The sequence below is a fragment of the Varanus komodoensis genome, unplaced genomic scaffold, assembly GCF_004798865.1.
Source record: "Varanus komodoensis strain SLA01 unplaced genomic scaffold, ASM479886v1 scaffold3, whole genome shotgun sequence".
NCBI classification, from domain to species: domain Eukaryota; kingdom Metazoa; phylum Chordata; class Lepidosauria; order Squamata; family Varanidae; genus Varanus; species Varanus komodoensis.
The window spans coordinates 59,466,471-59,479,938 of NW_025335761.1; the positions used below are offsets into that span (position 1 = coordinate 59,466,471).

At 49.5% G+C, this 13,468-nt stretch overlaps 1 protein-coding gene across 1 annotated transcript in view; it reads right to left on the minus strand.

The window, feature by feature from the left end:
- The window catches only part of SYT16 (synaptotagmin 16), a 35,011-nt gene that overhangs the window by 1,131 nt on the left and 20,412 nt on the right, over nt 1-13,468 (minus strand). Inside the window, exons 3-4 of the mRNA XM_044436574.1 lie at nt 5,608-6,051; nt 4,365-4,554 (exon numbers count right to left, since the gene is read on the minus strand). Of these exons, the coding sequence (XP_044292509.1) occupies nt 4,365-4,554; nt 5,608-6,051 (634 nt within the window). The remainder of the gene's footprint in view (nt 1-4,364; nt 4,555-5,607; nt 6,052-13,468) is intronic.

Sequence of the window (13,468 nt, forward strand, 5' to 3'; positions counted from 1 at the left end):
GGAATGCTCCGAAGCAAGGAGAGCATGCGTCTCTTCGAATGGTTCCTTCTGGTCTCATTGCTCGGGGCACATCCACTCATTCCCAAGAGAATAAGCCAATTTTTTCACATGCTGTCTAGAGTGCGTGCGTGTCTGCATGAGCCCGTGGGTGAGACAGACCCAGACGGACAGAGGGACAGGTATCTGGGCTGTGTGATCGCAGTACTTTGCTATTATTCACTTATATTTATTCCAGGAGGGGGGTTTTCTGACAGTGGGGAGTTCTTGGCCTAAATTTTCCCCAGGAAAAATGCCCCCCGGGCCTTCACTGAAGGGGTGAGGAGTGGGCCAAAGGGCCCTTTCCACAGTCTGATGCAGTTCTGTCCAACCTATTTAGTTTACATTGTTCACAGTCAAACATTGAGATTTAAAAATGCCTTTGCCAGAGGTTGAAAAACGCATTTGTCCTAATTGGTAACACTTCAGTTGCTGCAAACAGGAATTTAGTAGGGCTGTGATCCACTGTGCTTCTGGCCCTTGTGATGACTTTGTCAGGGTACGTGTTTCGGGTAATTCACACCAAAGGTTAAGCACAAGCACTTTAAAGGGTTGGCCTTCTTTTAACCCAGATCTGCACTGCTCCTCTCAGCATTCTCTGCTCCCTCAAATATTCCTTTGATTTTGCTTTTAGGATCATCACGCGTAGACCCCACCCACTTTTTCTTTGCAAAAACCCCCAAGGGGTTTATAAGGTCCTCTTCCTCTCCATTTTATCCTCACAACAACCCTGTGAGGTAGGTGAGGCCGAGTGGCCCAAAGCCACTCAGCAAGCTTCACAGCAAGCAGGGACAAGAGCCTGGATTCTCCTGAGTGCCGGCCGAACAACGCAACCACTGCTCCAGACAGACTCGGACTGCTGCTCTGCCTGTTTAGCAGGACTCGTGTGCTGCGTAAGGATCATGCAACACTGCAATTACTGGGCAAGGTTTATCCTACTCCTCCTAAAGTACTAGAATCTTGAGCTTCCTACTCTTCCTAAAGTACTAGAATCTTGAGCTTCCTACTCTTCCTAAAGTACTAGAATCTTGCGCTTCGGAATCCCTCCTAGCCCTCTGGGCAAAAGTTTCCTTTTGTCCCTTACTGAGTGATCTTTTTATCTTGTTTCGCAAATTCTTCTTCCTCCTCCTCTTCATCTTCCTCTTCTTCTTCCTCTTCATCTTCCTCTTCTTCTTTCTCTTCCTCTTTTTCTTCTTCTTCTTCCTCCTCTTCCTCTTCTTCTTTTTTGCTGCCCATAGTTTGAACTTTACTTCAAAATAAAGTCTATTAAAAAGCTAGAGCATTCCTAACATCGCTTCCACAAGCTGCCATAAACACGGTGTCACTAGTCTAGACAACAGCTGAACCAATGAATAGGGTGGCTGCTTGTCCGTTTTTGAGAAGAGAAAAAGGATCACTGAAAAAGAGGACAAAAGATGGCAGAGAAGTATGCCAAGAGTGCACACGATAAGGCTATGTATTGATGCAAATTTAGAAATCATCACTGTGTTCTAAAAAGAAATCCACTATACCTCACCATCATGGGCAAGACTGGTCTGCGTGCCCGGCAGAGAACTGTTTCTGGGCATCTTCAAGGGTCCAGGACTCTGCCTTTAAGGGCCTGCTCTAACAATTCTTTAAATTTAAGCCACAGCTGGGCTGGACAGCCCTTTACACAGAGGATCCTTCAGAGAGAGGACTGTCCTCTCTAAAGGAGGTTACACAGCCACCCTACCAATGCACAATGAAGGGATGCACAATGAAGGAAAGCACACAGAAGAAAGCACACAGAAGAGTCCCTCTGGCCGTGAGAATTCCCAGAAGGAGGAACTGTATTCAACAGAATGAGCTGCCCCTTCCACCCCGATGGAAAAGAGTCTTTTTTAACAACAGAGCGATACTAGAAAGGGAGGTGGGGTCTCTAGTCTTGTGTCCCCTGCATATTTAGGCACTGTTTGTCTGCAATTGGCCTAGTCTCTCTTTTTCAGCCTAGGCTTATCCCACAGAGTTATCGTAAGAGAGGACCACATACATCACCTTAGGTTCCTTCGAGGAAGAGCAGAACCACAACATCACAAAATAATATGACAATACATAATTATTATCATTAATTATTATTAGAATGACTATTATGCCTCGGATTGGGGTACGACACCAGGTTGTGGGACGGGCAAAGATGGATTACACCGGGATCACAACTATCCTTTTCTTTCTCAAGCCCTTTCCCCCTCTGTATTAATCCTAAATTGCCTCATCAGATGCCACGATATTCAGGATGAAATAAACCCAGCTATGTCCAGGACAACATCCAGTTTGTGGATGCGGGATATCAGCAAGCAAAAAGCAAGCTTTCGGCCCCCATGTGTATGTCCATGCTGGTTCCCTGAATAGGCCAAAGGGTGCTTCCTTTAAGTTAAGAATCAAAGAAATCAGCTCCTGTTTAGAAATGTTCTTCTGAGAGACAGGGGAGTGACCGAGCTGCTTCAGTAAGGCAAACAGTGTCATGGTCACAGCAAAAGCAGCCCTTATCTACAGAACGAAACGACTGGGGAAGGCAGCTCTATGGCAATTATCTCTGGGGCTCGACCTAACCAGCTAAAAGCCGAAAGGCCCTGGCATGGCCCCAAGGAACTGCACTGTTTTACACACAGGTGAGAGAACTCCTTTGCATATTGAGCTTTAATATTTGACTGCTATTCTTCTGGTAAAGCCCATCCAATGCATCCCCTAAGAAAAGTGGAAGCAGAAAGACAAAGCTGACTGGAGAGAGAGAATGAGAGAGAGAGAAGGAAAAAGAGCAAGAAAGAAAGAAGTAAAAAGGCAATTCATCATATCGCGGAATGGTGCTTGCTCGCTTTCTCCCTCCCTCCCTCCCTCCCTTGGCGGGAACAAACGTTCAAACTGGGTGCCATGTAATAGATTGGGAATAAACACGGGGCCCAAGTTGGAAAACAGAGAATAGAGGAACAAAGCGAGTCAGAAGGGACCTCCTGGGCCATCTAGTCTGACCCCTGGCTCCAGCCAGCTCCGCTCACGACATGGTTGGAGGCTACTGGACTAGTTCCTATCGTCCAGGATTTTTGTGTGCCAAAAGCAGAGAGGAACGGGAATGAGCTCAAATGCACAAGGAAGAGTAACTCTCTCAGTAGAATAGAAAAATCTACCCGTCTCTGAAGGTATCGTCACTACTGGTCGAGTCCCAGCTGGACTGTGCTGAGCAGTCGCAAGCATAACCATTCGCCCAGTGGGATCAGAGCCAACCAGGTGCCATCCCATCCCATATAACCACTCAGGATGTATAGGAACCCTGCACTAGACGTCTGTACGTTCCCAAGAAGACAGGGTCATTTACATAGCACAAAAGGGTGGGGGGCGGGATAGTATGCATACCTCTAAAAGGTACACAGGAAAATAATATGGACTTTTGAAAATACTTTGAGTGGGAGACAAACGCATGCATTTCAAAGGTGTGCACAGTGGTGCGTATGTTTGGAAAAGATACACGGAAATATGCAAGGGAGTCCAAGCAAAAAGGCAAAGCGCAAAGTCTGATACGGACTTGACTTGGAAATGCGGTTTGGAGAACCTGAGCTAGGGATACGCATATCTCTAATTAGCAGAACTGGGCAGTCCAAACCATTTGGCACTCGGTGAAGGCAGAGCTGCTACAAACCACCTCGACTAAGCCTACCGAATTAGCAGCCGTGCAGGAGGCCTGGTTGAAAACCAGGCCTGGAGCGCAAATTCTCTGGCTCTGGCTTCATTATGGCTGAGTGAGTGGTAGAGAATGGAGGGCGGCAGGGAAAACGTTCCGCACTACTGGAAGGATTTCTGAGCAGCTTTCTAGTATCTCTATTTGGCATGGCCAATCAGGTCACGCTATATATCTTACTTGCCTTTGGGCCTGAAAAGGCTCTGTGAGCTGAGCACACAATAGTGGGCTGAGGAATACTGGAAGTTGTAGTCTAACACCTCTGGAAGGCATCAGGCTGGGGATGGCTGAACTAGGAAATCCTTCAGGAGAGCAGACTGTGTGGTGTTTTTTTTTTTAAAGCTTGGCTTCCCATTTGGACTTGTGGCAACCACAGGACAAACAGGTGCCGCAGGTTTTTCAGGAAAACCTGCATAACCTGTTTGGGCTGTACATCAAGTAGAACGTGTGTTTACCACAAGCACTGGCCTTTCTTTCAAGTTGCCTTCCATGGTCTTCAAAAAAGAAAAAAAAAGGTTAAATGCATGCCACAAATTTCCATGTAAATACCACAAATGGCCCAACATTCCACATTCAAATCCCACACCTGCCAGGTTTGGGGGTTCTGCCTGAATCACGGGGCAACACATCTACATACCCGGAGGTCTGTTTATGGCAAGATTTCGGAAATGGCTGCCTTTGATCAGCTCTACCGACAGCCGCCCTGTCGTTGCGTTGTAGGACAGTCCCACCAGCAGCTCTGGTGACCCTCCGTGGGACAGGGACTGGGTCGAAGAAGCGCTGTCACTCTGGGATACGGCCGAGAGGCTGATCGGAGAACCTGTGCTCTGCAAGGGCAGAAAGCAAGTTAGTACGTTGGAGGCGAGAGATGGAGAACAGGCCGCGAGCTGTGTGAATGTGTGGAGCTAATTTCTCCCATTCTATACACAGCGCAGCCTCTAAGGAAAAGAAGGCAATGCAACGTCTGGCAAGGGCTACTAGGATATTCCCTGCAGCTGATGAATAAAGTCCCAGAGCACTGGGAAGACTTTAGAAAGGCAAAGCTTTTACAGGCCAGAGCTGACTTCACTGCATGCCGGAGGGACTCTCTTCTCCAGGACGAACTCTGGGCCGTCGAGCACAAAGGACCCTGGGCCATCACGGATGAGGTTGCGTGGGTGCAAACCAGCCCAATGCGGCTTCGTGAGCTCTGGCTGGGTGGACGAGAAAGAGCTGATCTGGCACTGCAGTCGGACGGGTGGCAACACACACCTCGGGTTATTAGGTGGTGACTGTCCACATTCAAGCTTAATTAAAGACTGCGTTTGAACTACCACTGATGCCGCCGTTAACAGCATCACCTCTCTGCATGGCTCTCTGAAGCAGCCGTTAATGATGGGCAGCAGAAATGCAACTGAGGAGTGTGGACGCAGCCCGGGAGAAAGGCCGCCGGCCATTTTTCCGAGGGAAAATCTGCTTTCTGGGGAAGGTGATCTGCAGCAGACGAGCTTCAAGCGGGGAGGCAAACGGGGGCTTAACCCTCCCTGTGCCCACCTGCCCTTGGCTCCCAGTCACGCCTCAGTCACTCTCCCCAAGGCCCGTGTCACCGTGCAGGTCAGCCCTTGCGGGTCTGCACTGAAAACTCCGCAAGGATCGTGGGATGGGGAGCCGCTGGCGTGGCAGGGAAGGAGCCGGTGGGGGAAAGGACGGCATGCTCCTCCCAGGTGTGTGAGCGAGGAGTGGACATGCCCTAAGGCTAGAAAAGCACGGCCCGCTTGACCCACGACCCAGGGCCACTGGCTTGATTCACCCCGCACAGACACACAGCTGCGTTGCCCCGCATGGGGCTCCCCGAAGCCCAGCGGGGCCTCGGAGGAGGGCCCCCGCCCCGGTGGACTTACACACAAGTTGCTCCTCGGCTCTAAGACCAGCGTGACCTTCATTTCCCCCTCCTGGTTGAGGCTGCGGAGATAGAAGAGCTGCTCCCCCATCATCCGCTCCTTGATCCTCTTGCGCACGGAGTAGAGGCGGAACCGGAGGGCGTGGCCGCTGAGCTCCTCCGGGGCCAGCTTGGTGAACGTCATCTTGTCCTTGAACGCGGGGCTGGGGCCTCTCTGGACGCTCGTCTTCCCCCGCTGCTTCTTGCTGGGCATCAGGACCGTGTGCACCTGCCAGCTGCTCGCCCCACTGCGGTCCTTGTCGGGGATGCCCTGGGCCTCCAGGACGGTCACCAGCAGCTTCTGGCCCGCGGGCTTGTACTCGAGGAGGACGTCGAGGTCCCCGCATTTGGAGATGGGGTCGGAGGCACGGGGCTGAGCCGGAAGGGCGCTCGCTCCCTCGTGGTCCTTGCGGAAGAAGAAATACAGCACATAGGCTAAGGAGAACAAGGCAGAGAGGAGCCAAACGCAAACATGACCGCTAACGAATCCATTCTGCTGACGCTGGTGGCAGCCTGCAGGGCAGCTGGGAAGCTGTAGACCTTCTAACACGGGAATCTCTCTTGGGAAAAGGAGCTGAAGCAAACAGTCATGGCAGAAAGACGACTGTATCCACCGAAATGAGCAAATGGAAAAATCAAAGTATTCCGATAAAATAGCTTTCGTATGCAAATATGCAGCAATATTTTCAAAAGGGTATGGAAAGGAGACATGGAAAGCAACCCCCGGTCCCTGGGAAAGCATCCCAGGCACCACAGCATATGGTAGGGTCCCTTTCCCAAAGCTGCAGACATTCCGATATGGAAGATTCCGCAGTCCAAGCTTTCCTCCACCGTCTGTGTGAACCTCAAAGTCTGCTTCCCAAGATCAGAAAGGCCACCTTGGATGCCCCTGCAGAAGAAACAGAGGGGTGTTCTCCCGAACCGAAAAGGCCTAGAGAAGATGGGCCAGGATAAGTGCCGGCTCTAGCAGTGCTACCTCCCTAGACAAGTTCAGAGCACCTTCTTTTGGGAGGGGGGTTAAAAGGGGGGAGGAGGAGGAAAAGCAGGAGCAGGAGCAGGAGGAAAATCACCTTTCTCGCTCCTGCAAGGCTTCCATCTCACAGGCAGCAATCCAATAAGCTTGCCTGGTAAATATAATTTGTTATTCCAGGGAACCATAAAGAAAACCTCCAAGCAGCCCATAGATTCCACCTATATTTTTTTCTCTGTGAAGGCAGTAATTAAAGATGCTGGCCTCAGTGAATAACCAGATTTCAACTTGATTTCTTTTCTTCATTTCTTTTAGAATGGGAGAGAGAGGAAAAAAGATGAAAAATAAATAACAAGAAGGGAATTGCTGTCACTCAGCGATTCTAGAATGTTGTCATACTGCAGACTAGAACTGGAAGCAGGAAAGATTTGGGAGGTATGGAAGAAAGTCTATAAAAGAGCAGGGAAATTCCTTCTTTTGGAATGAGGCGAGGAGGAGAAAGCTGAGGAGAGCTGAGAAGGCTCAGAGGTATGGTGGTAGTTGAGCGGTATATGGAGAAGTCGCTGGAGGAGGCAGGGACTAGAAGGAAGCAGGGGTACCTTGTATGAGAGCTAAGGAACGGGAGGGCCAAGGCAGAAGGGGTCGGGGGAAAACCCACGTCAGAAACTAGGTGGCTGGGTTCTGCTGCAGCAGGAAAGCCTGTGCAGGCGGAAGGACGGCGTTCTTTGTTGGCGCAGCATATACAAACCGACAGACCTATAAAGCCCTAAATGGCTCAGGACCTGGATATCTGAGGGAGCGTCTCTTACCCACCCCTTTAAGATCTGGGGCAGAGACCCTTCTTCAGGAGCCCTCCTTGAAGGAGATATGGAGGGCAACTACCCAGAGAAGGGCCTTCTCTGCGGTGGCACCTCAGTTATGGAATACTCTCCCCAGAGAGGTTCGCCTGGCACCGACACTCTATTCCTTTCGGCATCAGGCTAAAACCGTTTTTATTTTCCCATTACATATTTTAAGGTTTGAGTCTGATTTTAATGTGGGGTTTTATTCTACAGAAAATCAATTTGGATGCTGTGCCCCATTCTGATTTATTGCAAGACCATCCTGAGACCTCGGTAGAGGATGGCATATAAAAAATTTAAATAAATATATAAATAAAAATAAATAAACACACAAGCCAGTGTGGCATGGTGGGGAAAGCACTGGACTGGGACTCAGGTGATCTGGGTTCTAGTCCCCAGTTGGCCATGAAACTCACTGGGTGACTTCAGGCCAGTCACTGACTGGCAGCCTCGCCTACCTCACAGGGTTGTGGTTACGAGGATCAAATAGAGCAAGGTAAGCTGCCTTGGGTTCCTTATAAGAGGATAAAAGGCAGGATAGATATGCAAGATGATGATGATGATGATGATAAAGAATTCCATAATATTCATGATACATGGATATTAGCATTAGCAGCAGGGTTAGAGGCTGAGCCCTGAGCGTTAATAGTCGGGCTTCTCTCATATTACACATTAATGAAGAGTGTTACTACTGCTTAAAAAGAGCCCGGAATACTGACATCCCTATTCTGGACTTTTCGACCCTCGGGGGACAGTTCCTACAAGATAACATCCCGTAGCATGGGAAGCGGGGGCGACTTCCTAGCCGGCGGTGCTCATTTCAGCAAGCATCCTCAGCGAAGGCAGAAACAGCCACTTCCCACCTGGCCTCCGAGGTGCTGACACACAGAATCCAATCAAAGAAAACGCTTTCCTTTCTGCTGGCTGGTGGGTCGTGCAGGCAGCTCTTTCTGCCTTTGGGCACAACGTTTGTTTCGAGGAGACAAAACAGCGGTGGGGAGAGAGAGGCACACAGGGACAGACAGGTGCTCAGCTTGAGCGGGCGGGGGGGGGCTGCTCTGTTCAAAGGTGCTTTTTAATCTCAGACGAGGAAGGGTTGCTATAGAGATCACGCCATTCTATTTGAACATGCAAAGAAAGAACAGGACATTCAGAGCATGGGGCAGCACCACTTAAGGATTTTACTGGCACTGCTGGGGGGTTTTAATTGTGCGATGCATCATTCTGAATAATCTGGACTGCTGTGTTTGCAGCGCAGGAAGCCGAGTTTGCACAAGAGGGTGAGCCAGGGTGGGTTGTGAGCCACGTTTGCTGAGCCGTGTCGTGTCGCCCCTGCACCAGGGTGTCTGCAGGGTTGGTTAACCACCGACAAGCCACGCCGAAAACCCGAGGCTTGTTGGACTGCACCCTCTCAGCAGGGCGTGTAATGTCACGGGAACGTGGTGGGACGATCCGGAGAGGGCTACGGAACCGCCTGGAAAGCGCCACTGCTCCCTGCCATCGCCCTGCCAGGAAGCTCTGCCAGTGCGAGAAACCGTTGGTCTTATTATTTTTTCTCTCCTTTGCAGGGCACACATTCATTTATTATTTTATATATTTTATATATTTAAAACTTTTGTATACTGTCCCATGACAGACGTCTCGGGATGGCTCACAAAAACGACAATAAAATAAAAAGTAAGGGTAGCACAGCATCCAATATTAGATGTCAAACCACAGATTAAAACAAATTAGTCATTAAAATAGTGGGAAAACTAAAAGGTTTTCGTCTGGTGCCGAAAGGAAAGAAGAAGAAAAGAGCAATCACCTGTCCACTGTTTACATGCTACATTGGCAAAGTTATTAGCAAGGAAGCCCAGAACCCCCATACCCTGCCCTGCCCCATGCCTTGAAATAGCACTGGGGAATTACTGCTACGCATTCAGGACCTCCTTTGAGAGCAACTTCTTTCTTTATTATGCCTCTTTTAAGCTGTTGCACTTGCCTCGGTCTGCGGATTCACATGGGCAGCCCTCTGCATATTGACTTCTTTTATTTACACGCCTGCTTAGAACAGCTGTAAACTGTAAATTGCCCCAGCAGGAATTGGCTTCACAGACTCCCTCATTAATTACACCAGCCCTAAAAGCTTCTTCAACCCCCACCTGTCCGATAAACGCAAGCCTGGTCTGGCCTGAACAACCAAAGGGTCCAACTGAGACAGAACAAGCAATCCTACAACTATTTGAGTTCCCCAGACTTGACTGGGTTCATGGTTCTTTCATTGGATTGCCAGCTTAATGCAGCCCTCCATTAATGGTGATGTCCCAATCGGACAATTGTCAAAAGCTATTCTGAGCGGAAACACCATTGGCCAAGGGATGGATAACGGAGGAGCCGAGCCCTCTAGAAACAATGCCTCGTGGCACCTTTATTTAACCAACCTATTTATGTTACCCTTCTTCCCCAGCCTGGAGCCCCCCAGAGGTGTACAACTACAACTCCCATCAACCCATACACTGGATGGGTTGGCTGGTGTTGATGGGGCTTGAAGTTCAACAGTCCTAGAAGGCACCATGATGGGGAAAACTATGGTTTTGCGGACTGGGGTCTATTTCACAAGATGTCTGTGGCACTATTCTGAGTTTGCACGCGTGGCGAGGTTGAGTGAGAATTGTAAAGGGCAAGATCGGAGACGGATGGAATGACAGAGGCACAGGCGAGGCAGCCAGGTTATGAACGGCGGCCATTCCTAAAACAATCATTCCCTGCCTCTCCCAGGCACCTCTGTCCCTGATTTCGCACCCAGTGCCTCATTCTACAGGGTCCTTTCTCAGAGCGACCCAGAAGGCAAATGGCCAACCCTGCACTGCACAAAGACATCGCTTCCAGTTCCCATTTTAATGCCCCAGATTTGCAGCAAAAATCTTTGGAAAAAGGCTGTCTTCATTAATGCAGAAGATTCCTAAATCCCTTGGACGTTGCACCCTATATGGGGGGGGGGACACAGGGGGCACCACTGGGGTTTCACTTTGCAACTCGTTGAAATAAGTATTTTGGATTTGGGCTGTGAGGGTCCCCTCCTCCAGCCTAAAGCACCAGTAGGGCAGGGAACAGAGGACCTGCTTCCCAGCCTGAGATTCACAGCCCCTCATCACACCCCCACTGGATGTTTTAGGGCCCTGCACCCCTCCTCCTCTGGGAACCCTCTGTGAAAGATGTTAGGAGACAGAGCACCTGGAGCAGGGCCTTCTCTGTGGTGGCACCCCGACTATGGAATGCGCTCCCCAGAGAGGTCCGCCTGGCACCATCATTATAAGTTTTTCAGCACCAGGTCAAGACCTTTTTCTTTAATCAATATTTTAATATGTTTTAATACTGAATTTTATTGTTGTATTTTATTAATTTGCAGCCAGAGTGGATTGTCAATTTATCTATGTTGTAAACTGTCCAGAGATGCAAGTAACTGGACGGCATACAAATTTTATGAATGAATGAATGAATGAATGAATGAATGGTTGAATATGTTGTTATCACAGCTGGGCAGGCTGAGGGTCTCCCATCCCAAAGTAATGGGAAGATGTGGCAGGAAGTTCGATTTAGCTGAATGTGGCCTTCACTATGATGCACTCGCAGCATCAGGAGTGAACATCCATCTGTGTGCTGAAGAGGAAAGAAAAAGCTGAGTGTGCAGAGAAGAAAGCAGGGCAAGTGAGGGGTGGGAGCAGCATCAACCTGGCAAAGCAGGCAACCACAGGAATGTATTAATTTATTTTTAAATTATAGGCCACTGAGTAACCTGACGGGGTTCTCTAAGAATCAAACAGCAGTAAAATGCAGGCCAAAATTACAATTCCAAGCTACCAGGGGCAGGAGGAAGGGGAAGGGGAAACAACCTGCAGCTAGTAAAGTAGAAATCAGCTGGAAAAGTCAGATCTCAAAATACTTAAGAGGGCCTTTTTGCCTGGTGCTGAAATAAAAGTCGTGACAGTGCCAGGCGGACCTCTCTAGGAAGCCCATTCCAAAAGTTGGGGGCAGCCACCAAGAAGGCCCTAAGCACCATCTCTTTCACTTCCTTTAGGGATGGTTCTTTCATAGGAAAGAATTAGGATTCTACGGGGAAAGGTAGGCCTTCAAGTAACCCGGTTCCAAGCTGCTTAGGGCTTTATATGTTAAAGCAAACATTTTACATTGGAGTTACAATGGCCCTGGAAGGTTATTTGCAGCTGTGCTGCCACGGCGAAGTTTTTATTTCTGAATAGGAGGGTGTTTGAATGGCATTCAAAGATACCAGGTATTTTTAGAAGGTCGGAAGAGCAGATTCCACCTATTATTTCAGCCACGCAAAGCTGCTGGGCTGAAGCTACTCAGAGAGAGCAGAGCGAGATCCCGGAGAATGCAGCTTTGTCTAGCAACTTTGCTTCTTTTGTACAGCCTGCTTTTGCAATAATAACACCATTTGTTGGTGCAGGAACAAAAGACAAGATTACATGTTCCTTCCTCCCTGTTCCCTCTTGTGCATTTCACCTTGAAGGAGCATTTCCTGGGGGGTTGGAACAACCAGAACGATGATCCAGGCAACTGGGTTAACTGCTGCTTTAAAGGCAGGATTACAAGCCACAGTTTGGTCCCGCTTTGTAACCAGGATTTTAAGTGGTGCTTAAACATAGAGAACCATAGAATGGTAGAGCTGGAAGGGGCCATGAAGGCCGTTGAGTCCAGCCCCCTGCTGCTGCAGGACACCAGGTGACACCACCCCACTCCGATGGCTGCCCAGTTTCTTTTCGACTGTCTCCAGTGTGGGAGAGTCACCACCTCTCTGGGCAGCTGGTTCCCCTGTCGTATTGCTCTGGCAGAGAGGAAGCTTATGTGTCCCTTCTTTTAAAACACACACACACGGAATGCGCCAGCACTGAACTAGTATGCCTTGGTTTGCACAGAAGACCATTTTCAAACATTCAGAGCACTTGACTGTTGCATTTTAAAAATCCAACATCCTACAGTTCATACTAATAGGAAGTTTTACTTAGTTTTATTGTAAGACTGTCCCAAGACTATCTGATAGTGGATGGTACAGAAAAGTTATACATGAATGAATGGAGGAATATTACAAGGGCATGCATTTGACAGGGTGGGGTTGTAGAGAACCTCGCAAGCCCCGTTCTGCAAGTATGCCAGGGAGGCAAGTGGAGAGGAATAAAGGTGCTGTACCTCAAGAAGAAGAAGAGATCCCTGGGAGTGAAACAGGACAGGGACGAGACGGCTTTGTAGAGGCAGGAAGCACCTAGAACAGACCTGCTGCTCTTAATGCAAGAGCTTGGCTGGTCCACCCACAAGGAAGCAGGCGCCCTTCCGCAGGCAGCGCCAACTGTGGCCCATGCAGGGCCCTGCCCAGGGGTCCCAGTGCTCAGGGAGCCCCAGCTCAGGAGGCAGAGAAGAGGACATGCAGAGGCAGCCTGGCCAGGCATGAGGCTCTCCCATCAATCACCTGGTGGGTTCAAGCACAGCCGTCTCGCAGCTCCTAGGAGCACATTTTATTTATTTATTTTCTGATGTATATCCTGCCTTTTTCCTACAAAGGGCTCAAGGCAGCTTACATCTCCTCCTCCATCTTATCCCCACAACAACAACCCTGTGAGGTAGGCTGGGCTGAGAGGCTGTGACTGGCCCAAAGCCACCCAGTTGGCTCCATGGCTGAGCGGGGACTCGAACCCAGATCCCGAGTCCCAGTCCCAGGCTCTTCACCACCACACCACACTGGCTCTCATCTCCCTCAGCCTCACTCCTTTACCCCGGATCATCCCTCTCCATCGCTTTTGCACAGACCTGAACCCACAAAATGTCTTGCATGGCAATTAATTGCCGACAGTAAGAGCCTTCAGCTAAGGGAAGCTGCCACTCCCTGGCCATCACCAGACACACGTCACCTGCCTGCCTTCGTGGGAAGCTTCGAACTATTTCACTCGTCTGTAATTCAAGGAGTTGCTCATGGATGGCCAGAACGCCCATTCAAAAGTATCTCTTAAATCCCT